Source organism: Salvelinus alpinus, chromosome 15 (genome assembly GCF_045679555.1).
Source record: "Salvelinus alpinus chromosome 15, SLU_Salpinus.1, whole genome shotgun sequence".
NCBI lineage: Eukaryota > Metazoa > Chordata > Actinopteri > Salmoniformes > Salmonidae > Salvelinus > Salvelinus alpinus.
Window position 1 is genome coordinate 57,408,276 of NC_092100.1, and position 19,807 is coordinate 57,428,082.

A 19,807-nucleotide genomic window follows, 5' to 3' on the forward strand; every position below is an offset into this window, starting at 1 on the left:
TTCATTGCAAATATCAGCAAGGCAAGCTTACAAAATTGTACATACAATTTCCAGTAAATGCTTTAGGTAGATTCTTTACATCCACTTTCACAAGACGACAGCCTAGTTCGCTGGTTTTCTCTGGAGTCCCTAAAAAAGTAAACAACACTAATTAGCTAGCTAGCTGGCTAATGTTAGCTAGTCAACTAGCTTGCTAAATAGTGATTTTCTTAAATTAACTTAATGACAAAAAATATCCATAATCGTTTGTCTCTACATTAACTTATTTCTCTCAACTGTATATTTTTTTTGCATGATTTGTTATGACGTCATAATTACTTTTACATTTATATCCATTAGAGTATTTTTGTCAGCCATCTTTGCTGAAGAAAGTCTCCAACGTTGGGTCGCATAGCATTATATTCGTTGTGGGAACCACTCGATATGATTGGTCATCGCCCAGCAGTTGCCGCTGGGGATTTGCATGAAGTTGGGAAATGCTGAGCTTTTTCACCACCTCCCACGCCACGTTCGCCCGCACAACGGTCCCCTGCCCAACGGTCCCCTGCCCTCTCCGCTTCTCATAGCCTTCCCTCCACTGAAAATGATTGAGAAGTTTCACTGTGTTTCACCGAGCTGCACTGCGTGCTGGTGTACAGTCATGGCCAAAAGTTTTGAGAATGACACAAATATTAATTTTCAAAGTTTGCTGCTTCAGTGTCTTCAGATGTTTTTGTCAGATGTTACTATGGAATACTGAAGTATAATTACAAGCATTTCATAAGTTTCAAAGGCTTTTATTGACAATTACAAGAAGTTGATGCAAAGAGTCAGTATTTGCAGTGTTGACCCTTCTTTTTCAAGACCTCTGCAATCCGTCCTGGCATGCTGTCAATTTTTCTTCTGGGCTACATCCTGCCTGATGGCAGCCCATTCTCTGTGTGTGGAGTACAGGTGATCTAGAATTTCTTTCCCTCTGGTTGCACATTTAACATGTTGATAGAAATTTGGTAGAACTTATTTAAGTTTCCCTGCATTAAAGTCTCCGGCCACTAGGAGCGCTGCCTCTGGGTGAGTGGTTTCCTGTTTGCTTATTTCCTTATACAGCTGTCAGAGTGCGGTCTTAGTGCCAGCATCTGTCTGTGGTGGTAAATAAACAGCCACGAAAAGTATAGCTGAAAACTCTCTCTAGGCAAGTAGTGTGGCCTGCAATGTACCACAATATACTCTACTTCAGGCGAGCAAAATCTAGAGACTTCCTTAGATTTCGTGCACCAGCTGTTGTTTACAAATATGCACAGACCGCCCCCCCCCCCCTCGTCTTACTGGAGTGTGCTGTTCTGTCTTGCCGGTGCAGTGTGTATCCCGCTAGCTGAATATCCATGTCGTCACTCAGCCACGATTCCGTGAAACATAGGATATTACAATTTTTGATGTCCCGTTGGTAGGATATTCGTGATCGTACCTCGTCTAATTTATTGTCCAATGATTGCACGTTGGTAAGTAATATTGACGGTAATGGCAGCTTTCCCACTCGCCTTCTGCGGGTCCTCACGAGTCATCCCGCTCTGTGTCCCCTGTACCTGCGTTTCTTCCTCTTGCAAATATCGGGTGTTTGGAGAATGTCCTGTGCCTCCTGCTTGTTGAAGAAAAAATCTTTGTCTAATCCAAGGTGAGTGACTGCTGCTCTTTTTTTGCCGTAAGATACGGTTGCAGAGACATTATGTACAAAATAATTTACAAATAACGCAAAAAAACCCCACATAATAGCACAATTGGTTCCGGCGCCATTTTAGTCTACAATTGGTCTACAATTTCATGGCCTTCCACACCTGAATGGGCTGGGACCCAGTAGAATCTCACTACTACGCCCAGTCTTTCGATTCTCCATAATAACATGAATGCCTCATATAGATAGGTCACTCATTTTAGATTTGCCAGATGATATACTATTCAACACAGACAGGGAATCTGAGCATACTATAATTCTGACAGGTTGAGCGTCCTCCACCCACTGGAGGGCAACTACTATCGCCAACAGTTCAACTGATTATACTGACAATTCATCTATTAGTCTTCTATATATCTGCACATCAAATTCAGGAATGTAAATACCTGCTCCTCTGCGCCCACTATCTGGGTCCTTGGATCAATCTGTGAAAAGCGGTAAAAATGCATAGAAACTTCCACCAATGTAATTGTCAACCAGTTTCCCTATATAACAGACTTCTGACCAATCTTTCCTTTTCTCTATCAAGGTTAGATCAACAACAATAGCTGGGAGTAACCATGGAGGAACATCCCCTGTCACCGCAGAAGGGCCAACCTCCAACTCCCTAAAACCACTCTCATCAGCAAGCTTTTCAACTGTCCAACCAAAACCACTGCCTTGTGTACTAGTATATTCCCAACAGCCATCTAGAACAGTAGCAGTGGGATGCTCAACCTCACAGCCTTTCAACCTAAGCCAATAACCAAATGACACCTTTTTACACCGTATATCCAAAGGCATCTCACCTACCTCCATTAGTAAGGCACATACAGATGTGGATTTAAACGCATATCCATAAATAAATGCATATGCATAAATACATATCCTTAAAAGCTATATACTGGATTCTGCCCAGCTTCTGAAGCCAAACCTTCGCCGCATTTCCATAAACTATACACCCGTAATCAATTGTCATCCTGAAACCCTCCCCATAGGCTGTCCAAACAGAAACAACATATTAAAAAACAATATATTATCAGCAACTTTCTTCTTTGCAAGACTTCGCCACTGGCAATTTAAAACCCCAGTTAATCGACCATCTTTCAACATCCACTATAGCTTGTTGAATAGATTTGGTCACATGAGACATTCCTTCCCCTCTTCCAAATAGCTCCATCAGCATATAGGGACCTACATTTCAAAAACACATCATTAATCATAATGTTGAACAAAATTGGACTGACAGCACTGCCTTCAGGAATACCATTGTCGACTCCCATAGGCTTCATATAAAAAGAGTGATTAAATTAGGCCAAAACACAGCTATATAACCTCCCACCAATACCAAGTATTTTCCATCTTAATCGGGAGGCCTTCTCTCCACATAGTGTCGTATGCCTTTTCAATGTCAAAAAAGACAATAGCCATTCATTCTTTCATGACCAGATTTTTTTCTCCTTCATTGCTCACATTTACTAATGCATCAACAAATCAATCAATGACTCAATAAACCTCTATGTTCCAGGAAATAAGGTCGTCTGTTGACTATGATCTTTCCCATCAGTTTACACAAGTTAGAGGTCAGTGCTGTTGGTCTGTAACTATTAGCACATGAAGGATCCTTTACCAGGCTTTGCAAAAAGTAATATTACTGCACCTTTCCATCCAGAAGGTATAATCCCCTCACTCCAACTCTCATTAAATTATCCCACGAGAACAAGTTTGACCTCATCAGGTAGACGCTTAAATAGCACAACTGATCATGACTTGGGGCTCTATATCCACAGCCTATTAAGGCTAAACACATATTGTGTATGTGTAACTCCCTGAGAGTTCAAAGTGAGTGTTTTAATAAATAAATGCAACCTAATACAAAACAAGAAACACAAACAACGCACAGACAAGACACTGAAACAGAAACAATAACGCCTGGGGAAGGAACCAAAAGGAGTGACATATATAGGGAAGGTAATCAGGGAGGTGATGGAGTCCGCGTGAGTCTGAATGTCCTTGAGTGACCCAACCAGAGCCCGAACTTGAACCCAATCAAACATCTCTGTAGAGACATGAAAATAGCTGTGCAACGATACTCCCCATCCAACCTGACCAGAGCTTGAGAGGATCTGGAGAGAAGAATGGGAGAAACTCCCCAAATACAGCTGTGCCAAGCTTGTAGCGTCATACCCAAGACGTCTCGAGGATGTAATCGCTGCCAAAGGTGCTTCAGCAAAGTACTGAGTAAAGGGTCTGAAAACATATGTAAATGTGATATTTCCGGTTTAAAAAATATATATAAATGCGCAAACATTTCTAAAAAACATTTTTTTCATTGTCATTATGGGGTATTGTGTGTAGATTGATGGGAGGGGGGGGGGGGGTCTATTTAATCCCTTTTAAAATAAGTCTGTAACATAACAAAACTTTCCGAATGCACTGTACTTCGTTCAAAATTACCCCACTATGTACCCTATCAAATGTCTTCCCCAAGAAGTCATCTTTTTCTTTATCAGTTACGGACATTGTTTTACCCACAACCAAAACTGGAATTCGAGTGGACTTGCTTCCTCCAGTCATCTTCTTCAACATACACCATACATCCCCAAGCTCAGTATCCCTGCCTATTGCAGAGAAGAACTGTCTCCATGCATTTCTCTTGACAGACTATGTACTAAAGCTCTCTTCCTTTGAAAATCAACTACATTCTCAGGAGTCATATTCCTACGCAGCACTCTGTAAGCCCTATTTCTTTCTCGAATAGCCGCAGTGCACTCTTCAGTCCACCAAAGAACCCCCTTCCTTTTCTCACCCACTTCACTCACTGGCAAATCAGAGAAGTCACAGAAGCAGCACATTCTAGAGTAAGAAGCCAGTGTGAGGTCCAGGCAGGATATAACCCCTCTAACAACATCAACTCTTGTACCACATCCATCGTTAAGACATACTAATGCTCTTGTTTCCATCATACTTTACACAATACTACCATTAGCATCTGTATGTGCGCTTCCCCACTATTATGGGCATTAAAGTTGCCGCACCATATCTCTCTAGAGCCCAATTCTCTTGATATTTCATCAAACACCCCTGCAGATAGTTGATGACAAGGCTTGTACAAATATAGCAACTTAATATTACTTCCTGCACTAGATTTCCACCATCACACATTTGTATTCAGATGCGACAGGTATATTACGATATACAAGACCTTCTCTTATGAACGTAGCACAACCACCCTGTCCAGTTGATCTATCATATCTGATTGAACAATAACCAGGAATAATACAATCAAGATGTGGCGTAAGGCATGTTTCATGATAACATATCTCATCAGGTTTGATCTCTAAATCGATTACATATTTCTTAAACTCCTGACCGTTAGCTACAAGGATGACAAAAACCATAACTCTAGTTATCATCATACTGAGACATTCCATCATTAGTATTATAAGGAAGTCAATCCGATTAACTATCAAGGTTTCCTTTGGCACGACACATTTGTGAGAGCAAGAATTCTGAACAGGTCTGGTATCCGTGTCTGGACCAACATAGGCAACATTTCTTACAGTAGGTCCCCTTATTCCAGGACTGACCCTATTATCTCCACCATTCTGCCTAATAGTTCCACCAATCTGCCTTGCATCCTCTGCATAAGAGACATTACGAGTGACTTTATATCCTCGGGCCGCTCTAACCTCTTTTTGCACCTTGCGTCCACCAAATGCTACACTGTGTTCCCCCCATAATTACGACAGTTAGCCATAAACATTTTTCCACACAGCCACCATAATCATGTTCCCCTCCATACTTGGCACGTCTTCTCTTTCTTTTTCACTGAGCAGCTACATGTCCCATTCTTTGGCATTTAAAACACCTTCATGGGGGTGGGTGTCACACCCTGATCTGTTTCACCTGTCTTGTGCTGGTTTCCACCCCCCTCCAGGTGTCACTCATTTTCTCCATTATCCCCTGTGCATTTATACCTGTATTTTCTGTTTGTCTGTTGCCAGTTCGTCTTGTCACGTCAAGCACACCAGCGTGGTTTCCCATACTCCTGTTTCTCTCTAGCACTTGTTTTTCCATTTTTTGACCACTCTGCCTGCCCTGACCCTGCCTGCCGTTCTGTACCTGTCTGACACTGCCCTGGATTACCGACCTCGGCCTGGCCTGACCCTGAACCGGACTGCCGTTCTGTACCTTTCTGACTCTGCTCTGGATTACCGACCTCGGCCTGCCCTTGACCTGTCATCTGCCTTCCCCCGGTTTTGTTAGGAAACATCTGTTATTCGAACTGTCTGATTCTGGGTCTTATCCTGAGGTCTGATAGTACGAACTGGCCATGACTGACCCAGCAGACTCGGACCAACTCGGCAACGCCATCTCCTCCAAGGGAGCCACCTTTGGATGACACAAGGAATTCCTTCAAGGTCTTATGGAAGGATTCCAGACCTTTTTATTTTACTTTTTTTATTTAACCTTTATTTAACCAGGTAGGCTAGTTGAGAACAAGTTTTCAGTTTTCAGCTGTGCTAACGTAATTGCGAAAGGGTTTTCTAATGATCAATTAGCCTTTTAAAATGATAAACTTGGATTAGCTAACACAACGTTCCATTGGAACACAGGAGTGATGGTTGCTGATAATGGGCCTCTGTACGCCTATGTAGATATTTTTTTTTAATCAGATGTTTCCAGCTTCAATAGTCATTTACAACATTAACAATGTCTACACTGTATTTCTGATCAATTTGATGTTATTTTAATGGACAAAAGGACATTTTTTTTCATTTAAAAAACAAGGACATCTCTAAGTCAACAACTACAGACCAGTATCCCTTCTTTCTTTTCTCTCCAAAACTCTTGAACGTGCCGTCCTTGGCCAGCTCTCCTGCTATCTCTCTCAGAATGACCTTCTTGATCCAAATCAGTCAGGTTTCAAGACTAGTCATTCAACTGAGACTGCTCTTCTCTGTGTCACGGAGGCGCTCCGCACTGCTAAAGCTAACTCTCTCTCCTCTGCTCTCATCCTTCTAGACCTATCGGCTGCCTTTGATACTGTGAACCATCAGATCCTCCTCTCCACCCTCTCCGAGCTGGGCATCTCCGGCGCGGCCCACGCTTGGATTGCGTCCTACCTGACAGGTCGCTCCTACCAGGTGGCGTGGCGAGAATCTGTCTCCGCACCACGTGCTCTCACCACTGGTGTCCCCCAGGGCTCTGTTCTAGGCCCTCTCCTATTCTCGCTATACACCAAGTCACTTGGCTCTGTCATATCCTCACATGGTCTCTCCTATCATTGCTATGCAGACGACACACAATTAATCTTCTCCTTTCCCCCCTCTGATAACCAGGTGGTGAATCGCATCTCTGCATGTCTGGCAGACATATCAGTGTGGATGACGGATCACCACCTCAAGCTGAACCTCGGCAAGACGGAGCTGCTCTTCCTCCCGGGGAAGGACTGCCCGTTCCATGATCTCGCCATCACGGTTGACAACTCCATTGTGTCCTCCTCCCAGAGTGCTAAGAACCTTGGCGTGATCCTGGACAACACCCTGTCGTTCTCAACTAACATCAAGGCGGTGACCCGTTCCTGTAGGTTCATGCTCTACAACATTCGCAGAGTACGACCCTGCCTCACGCAGGAAGCGGCGCAGGTCCTAATCCAGGCACTTGTCATCTCCCGTCTGGATTACTGCAACTCGCTGTTGGCTGGGCTCCCTGCCTGTGCCATTAAACCCCTACAACTCATCCAGAACGCCGCAGCCCGTCTGGTGTTCAACTTTCCCAAGTTCTCTCACGTCACCCCGCTCCTCCGCTCTCTCCACTGGCTTCCAGTTGAAGCTCGCATCCGCTACAAGACCATGGTGCTTGCCTACGGAGCTGTGAGGGGAACGGCACCTCCGTACCTTCAGGCTCTGATCAGGCCCTACACCCAAACAAGGGCACTGCGTTCATCCACCTCTGGCCTGCTCGCCTCCCTACCTCTGAGGAAGTACAGTTCCCGCTCAGCCCAGTCAAAACTGTTCGCTGCTCTGGCACCCCAATGGTGGAACAAACTCCCTCACGACGCCAGGTCAGCGGAGTCAATCACCACCTTCCGGAGACACCTGAAACCCCACCTCTTTAAGGAATACCTAGGATAGGATAAAGTAATCCTTCTAACCCCCCCCCCCCCTTAAAAGAGTTAGATGCACTATTGTAAAGTGGTTGTTCCACTGGATATCATAAGGTGAATGCACCAATTTGTAAGTCGCTCTGGATAAGAGCGTCTGCTAAATGACTTAAATGTAAATGTAAGTGACCCCACTTTTGAACGGTAGTGTATGTTTACCCCAAAAATATATGGGGGATTGGAAGTGATGCAGGCGATTGCATTGATGGAAGAAACAATCTATCCACAATACTAAAGCTGATCCACTCTCTGAAAAACAACAACAAAAAATACTACTTGAGTAAAAGTCTAAAAGTATTTGGTTTAAAATGTACTTAAGTATCAAAAGTAAATGTAATCTATAAAATATGCTTAAGTGCCAAAAGTACAAGTATAAATCATTTAAAATTCCTTATATTAAGCAAGCCAGACGGTACGATTGTATTTTTATTTTTAATTTACGGATAGCCAGGGGCACACTTCAACACTCAGACATAATTTACAAATGAAGCGTTTGTGTTTAGTGAGTCTGCCAAATCAGAGGCAGTATGGATGACAGGGATGTTCTCTTGAAAGGTTTTTTGAATTAGACAATTTTCCTGTCCTGCTAAGCATTCAAAATGGAAATAGTACTTTTGGGAGTCAGAGAAAATGTAAGGAGTAAAAAGTACATTCTTTTCATTAGGAATGTAGTGAAGTAGAAGTTGTCAAAAATATAATTAGTAAAGTACAGATACCCCCAAAAAACAGCTTAAGTTGTACTTTACACCACTGTCTCACAGCCCTCTGACCTCTGCCTGCCCTTGACCTGTCGTCTGCCTGCCCCGTTTTGTTAGTAAACATATGTTATTCGAATTGTCTGCATCTGGGTCTTATGCTGAGGTCTGATTGTGGGACAAACTCTATAACAGTGAAAGCCAGGAAGTTCATCTGTACTTTCTTAGGCAAAACCTTCTCAAACATTAATAGTACTGAACAGCCTTTTGGCTTCAACCACTACGTCCCCTTCTGCATTTTATTTTATATAATCTATGGACATAGATAGTGGAACCCCAGAAATGACACCACTCAACTAGGCTGAAGCTCCAGGGACATGACTTGTGAATTTCTTCCCATTGAGAGTTATCATTTTCATAATATTCCATTTATCTTTGCTTATTTCAGCTGTTCTTGCCATAATATGGACTTGGTCTTTTACCAAATAGGGCTATCTTCTGTATACCACCCCTACCTTGTCACAACACAACTGACTGGCTCAAACGCATTAACTTTTAACAAGGCACACCTGTTAATTGCATTCCAGGTGACTACCTCATGAGCTGGTTGTGAGAATGCCAAGAGTGTGCAAAGCTGTCAAGGAAAAGGGTGAATACATTGAATAATTTAAAATCTAAAATATATTTGGATTTGTTTACATGATTCCATATGTGTTATTTCATAGTTTTGATGTCTTCACTATTATTCTACAATGTAGAATATAGTACAAATAAAGAAAAACCCTGGAATGAGTAGGTTTGTCCAAACTTTGACTGGTACTGTATTTTGGGGGGGGCAATTTTACCTGCTTCAAACATTGGGGACCCCTCCTACGCCCTTGCCAAAGAGCATCTGACTAGGCCTTCTATCCTGCTTTACTGGGTACATACTTTTAAAAGCATCAGAAAGGAATTCACCACATGGACAACATTTTAGAATGCCATTTTAATGTCATTGTCTTTTCAAGAATCAAATACAAATGCATACAAATACATTTACTTTCACCTAAGCCACATGTAACCACTATTGCAATGAACATCACAACACAAATACAATATTTTAACAGAAGTTGCCTTTCAAGCTTGAATGGTCAAAAGGGGCAACATGCACACATGCATTCATTCATACAAGGACACACACACACACACACACACACACACACACACACACACACACACACACACACACACACACACACACACACACACACACACACAGTATAGATGGGACTTTTTACAGCATTAAAGAGGTATGGCTCTAACAATAGTATGTGGAGGGAGGGAGTGGGAAAGAGGGAGGAATTGTGGTAGCAGTAGATGGAAGGGCGGGGGATCGGGGGAGGGAGAAGTGGTAATAGGAAGGAACAGCTAAAGTGTACATAAAACACATATTTCTATATTAGTCAAGCCAACTTTTTACTCAGTAAGTATAAATATTCTTCATCCAAAAGTCAGTGCAGTGTCTTCTGCTCTAGCCTGAGTCCCAGTTAGCTAGCAAGACAGCACAAACAGATCTGGGTCTCAAGCTACTTCTGCTGCAGGGCAGGCTTCAACCGGGTCCTCTTATTTACCACGCCTGGTTTCACCCAGGTCCTATTCGCGTTCCACTACTATACACCCGGTCCGTATTAGACCTGGTCCATGAAACATCTGTTTCACTTTACACACAAATCACTTTACACACGTTTTCTTGTCGTTTTCCTGTCGTTCTTGTCTTTTTTCTCTTTCTATCCTTTCTTTTTTTTGTCACCAAATACCTCAAAGGTCCAGCTGAGAAGTACTAGTTGTTTGTTTTCTGAGTGTTGTTTCGTTTGTTTTCCAACCAATCAATCAATTTTGGCAGATATAAAAGAGAACAATAAATTTACAAGTGTACATTTTTCTTTCCCTTCTCCTGATTTCCCTTTTCTAGCTCCGAAAAGTCCTCCTGTCCGGCGTGTGGTGCGCTAATCCTACTGGATACCTCTGAAGAGACACATGGCAAAGACCATGGCAAACAGCTGTGGAGAAGAACAGAGGAGTGTCAGAACAGCAGTCAGGACAGAGAACAAGACACAAGTAAGTGTTTAAATTCTGCTAGCCTAATAAATGGTCGACTGTTCTGCAGCCAAACGATGATGATGAAACTAAACAAAATAAACCAAACTATCTACATGATGACGATTAGACAATTCAGCTCTGGCTTAATCTAATAAATCGACTAGATTGCCATATCCATAATTATGACTTCAGAGATGCCTCCCCAGTAATGTATGGTGTGTAACAGTCCTGCAACACCAATATTCTCCACTAAGTGGGGCAATCGTACTATAAACGGGGAAGTGACCAGCACTTGCTTCAAATGATATATTCTCCAGTATTTCAGATTCCGTTGCTGTGTACTGTGTGTGGGGAAGATAAACTACATGGATTTTTCTAAACAGCTTACATTACCAATCACACCAACTGACAAGGGAAAAATGTGTTGATTTGGAGGCTACTCACAAAGCGCTTATTATAAGTAACAAAATATTGAATCCTACCTCAATGGTGAGCACCACGATGGCCAGCGCTCCAGCCACATAGATGTACAGCTCAAAGTAGTCCACCACCGCTGAGTAGCAGCCCTGAAAACACACAGAGAGGAAAGAGTCTCAGTCACAATTCAATAGTATGAGTCAATTTGAGAGAGCATTGAAATGTGTGTGTTTGTGTGCACGTATGTGCATAAATGCATGCATGTGTGTGTGTGCTGAAATGCATGGACAATATAAATAGCATCAGAGCCATAACTGAATGCGTCAGTGTAACAATAGACTCGATGAATGGGCTGAGAGACAGAGACTGAGACAGGGCCCCTGGCCTCATTGGCTTTTAATGAGGCTCTGTGTGTGAATGGGAGAGAGACAGCGAGAGACAGACGCCTTCCGGAGATACTGCATTGTTCCACAGGCCTTAACAACAACAGTTGGAGCCTCTCCTTCCCATCAGTGTTGACTGTAATTACATTTCACTCTCAAGACAGTGATTAAAACAGGCAAGCACACACAGAGATAAATATAGACCCGCACACACAAGCACACAAACGTGTGCATTCCGTTTGTCAATATGGCTAAATCCATTTGTCAATATGGCTAAATCTGTTTGTCAATATGGCTAAATACTGTATGTTTCTACCTCCGCACACCTGCACGCCCACTTCCCTACCCTACTCCAAGCCCACACTGCCCTACCCTACTCTAATCTACATAGTCAAACACAAGCATGCATAAGTATACACACACACACACACTGCACTACTCTACACTACACAGTAAAACATACTTCCTTGACACCCAGAACATAGAAAAGCACTAATGAGTCTACCGGTATGAGGACAGTGCCAGTAGAGAAGCAGTCCCGTTATATCATCACTCCAACATACACTCTTCTGCTCTAGTTTAGCTGATAGGCCAGAGGAGGGTTTTGTCTCCCAGTGTGGCAGGGAGAGGGGGCAGTGGTAGCCTCGTGGTTAGAGTGACAAACATGCACCTGGAAGGTAGGAATGTGGAGGGCTGCCAGCAGGGGCGAAAATCTGATATCAACCTTGGAGGGGACAATTACATTACATTTTCTCAAGAGCAATTCCTGAGGGGGACACCAAAAGTAGTGCTGTAACACATAGCATACGTTGTTATATGTTAAATGTATATTGAGGAACCATAATTCCTACAACTGGATAATTGATAGGTACAGTAGTTAACTGAAGGGTTTTCCCAACTTGTTCAAATGTTTAAATCATTATAATTCTACTACTAATAATAGTTATAGCAGTGCTCCTTACCAGTCCAGTATGTATGCAGGTATTCGTACTTACAACCAGCAATATCAAGAAAGGTCAGTAGGTGACAATGGTACTGTACACTGTATGGGTGTAATTTTCATAAATACAATGAACATGGTGTGATCACATCTAAAAGAATCTCCATTGAGAACAATGACAAAGTTGGTCTCCGTATTGAATTGACCTTTTAATTTGACTTTTTCTGATACATTTATATAGTCATTAAATATGTGCACCTGGCCTGAGTCTAATACAATATCTTTGCAAGAACAAAAAGCTTAAAATAAGTACAGTTCTAAAAGCAAAATAACTACTTCAATGAAAAACCCAAATAAATCAAACAAAATATCCTTCAGTCAGTCTCAACTCTTCAAACAGCAGCTATGGACAAGTATGTCGCACAAAGTATGCAATTTTAAATAAAATAACATGAAATAAATAATTTGTAAGTGTACTGAAAACTACTAAACAAAATAACAAATATCAATTACACCAGGGGTTCTCAAACAGGGGTCCATGGACTAATTGCAAGGGGTCCGTGAAATAAAAAAAGTGTAATGAATGTAGTCAGTACCACAAGGTTTCCAGTAAGTTTACATATAATATAGAGGGGGTGGAGGTCCCTGAGGACCGCTCAAAACCTTGCCTGCCTTGCCTCAAAATATGCAGGGGTTCCAGTACCCCAAAAAGGTTGAGAACCACTGCTATACACACTACTGAACAAAAGAACCGAGCATATGTTTGCGGGTTTCCTCAACACATCAGTTGCCACTTTCGCAATGCCCTCGCCTGTTGTCTCCGACACCCTGTATAGCCCAATAAACTCCTTGTGAGGGACATGGTCATGGTCAACATAACGCAGACAGACATTCTCCTGTTCAGCACCAGAGACATCTTGAGTACCATCAACAATTAATGAAAATTGTACAATCGGAAGAGACCTAATCTCAGCTGCAATGCCTCGAATGACTATTGGCCATGATGTTCAGAATTTCATTCTGTGCTTTGGGGCCTGTGTACATTGTGGTACGCTCTGTTAACCACTTCAGTAAAATGGGATCATCCTCTGCTGCCCTAAGTTTCAAAATCTGGTATAAATTCCCACTGTCATCCGTGTGGCCTCTAAAGGCTTGTCCCTGTCTTACTACATGCCGCACCGAACTAACAATTTTCATCAAGCAATGCCTTGCGTCATCCTGCTGTTTACCCCACGCGCTGGATAACTGGACACTGATTGGATTTAGCTGGTGTGCTGTTACAATTACAAAGTGGCGGTGGGTTTGGCAGTTTTGATGTGCTGTGAATTTTTCAATGGCTTTTCTCCAGTTCCTAAATCCTGCACTAATGAAGGCAGCATCTGCTCTTTGGCCAAAAGATGGCTGGCTTGAAAACCCTTGGCTACAGTGAAAACACAACACTCCTTTTATTGATGGATTATAATGTAGCCAGGGGAAATCGCGAAACCATCTCTCTTGAAACGTCAACACTCTGTTGGCAAGAGTTTGCGGTTCTATAAATTGTGGGTGTGGCTGATATGGTTTTGTGCCATCACTGTGGTAACTGGACAATGCTGTGCCACTGTCCCCTATACTGGTGCTGCTGGCAACAAGGGTGACACTTGGTCCTGCCGTGGCTGTGACACTGTCCTCTGAAGTCTCTCTCCCTGGCTCTTTCCCTTTCACCACCCTAACTGACTCACAGTCTGTCTCCTAGAAAATAAATAAGGTGTTTGCCGTACTCCTAACTACCGGTACCCAAAACTACACAATTAATCACAACAGCAATACCATTGCCGTAAACAAATCTTAGTTTAGTCACCAGTTTAAGTTGAGAGTGGGGGTATCCATGGCATTTTCCAATTATGTCCCTATTTTACAAGTCAAAAAAATTGAGAACCTTTCATAATGTTGCCAAACAAAGTCTCAACAAACTTACCTGAGACTCCCTGTCTCTGCCAATCTGTCCCTGCATATCTGTCCCCAGCTCTGCTGTCTGTGTGCCATCTGTTGCCTGCTCTGCCTAATGACATCATTGTGAAACATTTCCATTAGCATTTCACTTCTTTCTTATGAACATTTTATCAACTAGTCTTTGAGATTAGGCTACTAGAGTTCTTACTATGCGTTTTGGTGTACTGACAAATACTCTGATGTCCGTCTTCTTACTTTTTTCTGCCATTTTTCTACCTGGCTGGCTGGCCTAGCTGCACACACACACATTTACACAACACATGCTGCAACCTTTTGTACTTTTAATAGTTTGTTTCATATTGGCTGGCTTCCAACAATAGCTGAATTTGTAAAGCTAACGAGCACCAATTCCGTTTCTGTGTGTTTGCTATAATCTTTGCTACCTGGTTAAATAAAGGTGAAATAAAAAAAATAAAAAAAAGTTCCCTAGCGACAATTTATCTTTTGCAACGAGACCATCATATATATTTAAGACAATGGTAGAAGAGAGTGTAATTCTGTTCTGTTCAGTTTGGACTTCAGTTTATCGCTAACCTTATCACAGGGACGTCGAAGCACTACAGCTGCATGCTGATCTTGGAATGAACTGACGATAGCAAAGATTCCATCTTTGACGACGCCACATAAATGGAATAGGTACTAGCTAGCTTGATAGTTAATGTTTGCTTTAGTTTGCGCGCTAGCTCTGCAAATTCAGCTAGTGTGTGAACCCTGCCAACATAAAAATAAATAAATAACATTGCTATGGACCTGCTATGGATTGACTGGATTAACCTCACGTCAGTTATGTACATGTCCCTTTCGGACAGTAGGTACGTACCCTCTATTACCTTGCCAGCTAAAGAACTGGCAGTGGATCAAACCATTGTGAGGCAAAGGGCGGGGGGGGTTGCAATCTTTTGAAACTTAAAAATGCGCTATTAAGTGTCTATAATCAGCACAAGTGCTTTCATTGCGTATTATTAATATTATTGAAATTACATAGTTATGTTTACAGTGATATATTGGGGGGGACAAATCATATTTTTCCCAAGATGGGGGGGTCGTGTCCCCCCCGTCCCCCCTGGGATTTCCGCCTATGGCTGCCAGATATCTCAGGTGCCACCCACTGCTGATGTGATGTACTACCTGTTCTGTGGGAACTGCTCTAGGTGCCCTGCTCTGGAGGTCCTGCTCCAGGGGCGACATTTTTATTTCCATTCTCTTTGTTGAATGGGTCAATAAAGATTATTAAAGGGTTCATAGTAGTATTTTTGAAGTAGTCTAGTACCAGTACCCACCTTGTTGTTTCTGAACAGCATGTTCCCCATCAGACACTCCTCCTGGGGGATGTAGGCTGAGTCTCCGGGGTGACTACCCCTCCTGCAGCAGGCCGCAGGGACCATCTCATTAGGGTTGATCAGTCTGAACAGGCTCTCCTCAAAGTCCACCGGGCTGTTCACGCCACAGCAGTCAAACTGGGGAGGAGAGCTGGGTAAATTACACTGAGTATACAAAACATTAAGAACACATGCTCTTTCCATGACATAGACTGGCCAGGTGCATCCAGGTGAAAGCTATGGTCCCTTATTGATGTCACTTCAATCAGTGGAGATGAACGGGAGGAGACAGGTTAAAGGAATGTTTAATCCTTGAGAACATTGAGACATGGATTGTGTATGTGTGCCATTTAGAGGGTGAATGGGCAAGACAAAATATTGAAGTGCTTTTGAACGGGGTATGGTAGTAGGTGCCAGGCGCACTTGTTTGTGTCAAGAACTGCAGCGCTCCTGGGTTTTTCAGGCTCAACAGTTTCCCATGTGTATCATTAACCTATACGGTCCAAATAATGATGATTCAAGCTTCTTTGAAAATATTTAAGAATTTATCTATTACCCTGCCTAGAATGCCAGCATCCCGGAGTCGCCTCTTCACTGTTTTGCCGGGACTATTTAATGAAGCTGCCAGTTGAGGACTTGTGAAGTGTCTGTTTCTCAAACTAGACACTCTAATGTACTTGTCCTCTTGCTCAGTTGTGCACAGCAATAATTAAATATGAAACTATGTCAGTAGGAAGATTATGCAATAGTAATGTAAACACCTTACTCTGCTTATCTTAAATCGGCCTATGGTCAAAATTTTATTTGTTCCCCTCATCAATCTACACACAATACCCCATAATGACAAAGCAAAAACATATATATTTTTTTTAATTTTGCAAATGTTGTAAAAAATAAGAAAAAAAGATCACATTTACTCAGTACTTTGTTGAAGCACCTTTGGCAGCGATTACAGCCTTGAGTCTTCTTGGGTATGACGCTACAAGCTTGGCACACCTGTACTTGGGGAGTTTCTCCCATTCTTCTCTACAGATCCTCTTAAGCTCTGTCAGGTTGGATGGGAAGCGTCGCTGCACAGCTATTTTCATAATCCAAGATGGCGTAGCAGTGGGAGCAGTCTGTTTTGATTGTCTTGTCGTGTCCCTTGTATATATCGTCTTTATCTTCGTATATATTTTTTATCTAATTTTCCATCTACGGACTGAACATACTCTCCTGCAACCCGCCTCACCCAATGTGGTATGGATCTGCTATTTTTACACTTTTGAACCGGAACCCCCTTTAGGAGCTAGCCAGCTAACTAGCTAGTAGTCAGTTAGCCACTGCTAGCGGTCACCACCGTTAACTCGGACATCTGCCAGCCTCAGCCTGGGCAACTCCTGCCAGCCTGAACAGCACGATATCTACCCAGAACATATTGGACTGCTTTTCTCAACCACATCTCCGGATTCCTACCGCAAGCTCTGAACCTTTACCCCGGATCATCGCAGCTAGCTAGCTGCTATCCGAGTGGCTACTCCTGTCTAACGTCTCTGTCCCGAAGCAAGCACCAGTTAGCCTGGAGCTAGCCTCGAACTAGGCCCATCTCCCGGCTAGCCGAAGAGATCTATCAAGCAATTTCTGGGCTTCAAATACCTCTTTTCCCAATTGGTCTGGACCCTTTGCTGCCGACACGGAGCCTAGCCGGCCATCACGACAGGTCTGCCGACGTAACCTTCCGAGGGGGTTTCAACAGGCTCTCCCAATGCAACGTCCGCCTGAGGCCCATCTGCTAACCCCGGCCTGCTAGCTGTCTGAATCGCCGTGCCTCCAGCTCGCCTAGCTACTCACTGGACCCTATGATCACTCGGCTACACATGCCCCTCCCTAATGGCAATATGCCTTGTCTATTGCTGTTTTGGTTAGTCATTTTTATCTTATTTCACTGTAGAGCTTCCAGCCCTGCTCAATATACCTTAGCTAGCCCTTATGTTCCACCCCCCACACATGCGGTGACCGCACCCTGCTTAAATGGTGCCTCTAGAGACAAAATCTCTCATCGTCACTCAATGCCTAGGCTTACCTCCACTGTTCTCACATCCTACCATACCCCTGTCTATACATTGTGCCTTGAATTTATTCTTCCGCACCCAGAAACCTGCTCCTTTTACTCTCTGTTCCAAACGCACTAGACGACCAGTTCTTTCAGCCTTTTACGTACTCTTATCCTACTCCTCCTTTGTTCCTCTGGTGATTTAGAGGTTAACCCAGGGCCTGCAGCCCCCAGCATCACTCCCATTCCCCAGGCGCTCTCATTTGTTGACTTCTGTAACCTAAAAAGCATTTGTTTCATGCATGTTAACATTAGACGCCTCCTCCCTGAGTTTGTTTTATTCACTGCTTTAGCACCTCCACCAACCCGGATGTCCTAGCCGTGTCTGAATCCTGACTTAGGAAGGCCACCAAAAATCCTGAAATGTCCATCCCTAACTATAACATTTTCCGACAAGATAGAATTGCCAAAGGGGGCGGAGTTAGCCTGCAGAACTCTGTCATACTATCCAGGTCTGTGCCCAAACAATTCGAGCTTCTACTTCGGCCCCAGCTGTGCCCTGAACACCATATGCGAATTGAACGCCCCCCATCTATCTTCAGAGTTTGTACTGTTAGGTTACCTAAATTGGGACATGCTTAACATCCCGGCCATCCTACAATCTAAGATAGATGCCCTCAGTCTCACACAAATCATCAAGGAACCTACCAGGTACAACCCTAAATCCGTAACCATGGGCACCCTCTTAGATATCATCCTGACCAACCTTCCCTCTAAATACACCTCTGCTGTCTTCAACCAGGATCTCAGTGATCATTGCCTGCGTGCGTAATGGGTCCGCGGTCAAACACCCCTCATCACTGTCAAATGCTCCCTAAAACACTTCGGCGAGCAGGCCTTTCTAATCGACCTGGCACGGGTATCCTGGAAGGATATTGACCTCATCCTATCAGTAAAGGATGCCTGGTTGCTCTTCAAAAGTTTATTCTCCATCTTAAATAAGCATGCCCCATTCAAAAAATGTAGAACTAAGAACAGATATAGCATTTGGTTCACCCCAGACTTGACTGCCCTTGACTAGCACAAAAACATCCTGTGGCGTTCTGCATTAGCATCGATTAGCCCCCGCGATATGCAACTTTTCAGGTAAGTCAGGAACCAATACACTCAGTCAGTTAGGAAAGCTAAGGCTAGCTTTTTCAAACAGAAATTTGCTTCCTTTAGCACTAATTCCAAAAAGTTTTGGGACACTGTAAAGTCCATAGAGAATAAGAGCACCTCCTCCCAGCTACCCATTGCACTATTAATAAATCTATGATAATCGGTAATTTCAATAAGCATTTATCCACGGCTGGCCATGCTTTCCCCCCCCCCCACCCCCACTACTCCTTCAACCAAATCCAGACAGCTGATGTTCTGAAAGAACTGCAACATCTGGATCCCTACAAATCAGCTGGGCTAGACAATCTGGACCCTCTCTTTCTAAAATGATCAGCCGAAATTGTTGCAACGCCTATTCAACCTCTCTTTCGTATCATCTAAGATCCCCAAAGATTGGAAAGCTGCTGCAGTCATCACCCACTTCAAAGGGGGAGACACCTTTGTTGCAGACCTATATCCATCCTGCCCTGCCTTTCTAAAATCTTAAAAAGCCAAGTTAATAAACCCTCTCTTTCGAATCCCAAAGTACCTTCTCCACTATGCAATCTGGTTTCCAAGCTGGTCACGGGTGCACCTCAGCCACACTCAAGGTCCTAAACGATATCATAACCGCCATCGATAAAAGACAGTACTGTGCAGCTGTATTCCTCGACCTGGCCAAGGCTTTCAACTCTGTCAATCACCGCATTCTTATCGGCAGACTCACTAGCCTTGGCTTTTTAAATGACTGCCTCGCCTGGTTCACCAACTACTTCTCAGAGTTCAGTGTGTCAAATCGTAGGGCCTGTTGTCCGGACCTCTGGCAGTCTCATTGGGGGTGCCACCGGGTTTAATTCTCGGGCTGACTCTTTTCTCTGTATATATCAATGATGGCGCTCTTGCTGCTGGTGATTCTCTGATCCACCTCTATGCAGATGACACCATTCTGTATAC

The 19,807-nt window shown here is 43.4% G+C and overlaps 1 protein-coding gene across 2 annotated transcripts in view; it reads right to left on the reverse strand.

Moving 5' to 3' along the window:
* Positions 1 to 9,521: 9,521 nt before the first annotated feature.
* LOC139540424 (tetraspanin-18B) overlaps positions 9,522 to 19,807 on the reverse strand; it is a 119,519-nt gene continuing 109,233 nt past the window's right edge. The window contains exons 7-10 of one of the 2 annotated variants that reach the window (XM_071344228.1): positions 15,643 to 15,819; positions 14,328 to 14,411; positions 11,113 to 11,196; positions 9,522 to 10,590 (exon numbers count right to left, since the gene is read on the reverse strand). In XM_071344228.1, coding sequence (XP_071200329.1) covers positions 10,543 to 10,590; positions 11,113 to 11,196; positions 14,328 to 14,411; positions 15,643 to 15,819 — 393 coding nt within the window. In that variant the 3' untranslated portion in view covers positions 9,522 to 10,542. The remainder of the gene's footprint in view (positions 10,591 to 11,112; positions 11,197 to 14,327; positions 14,412 to 15,642; positions 15,820 to 19,807) is intronic. The other variant, XM_071344229.1, reaches the window with a different exon arrangement.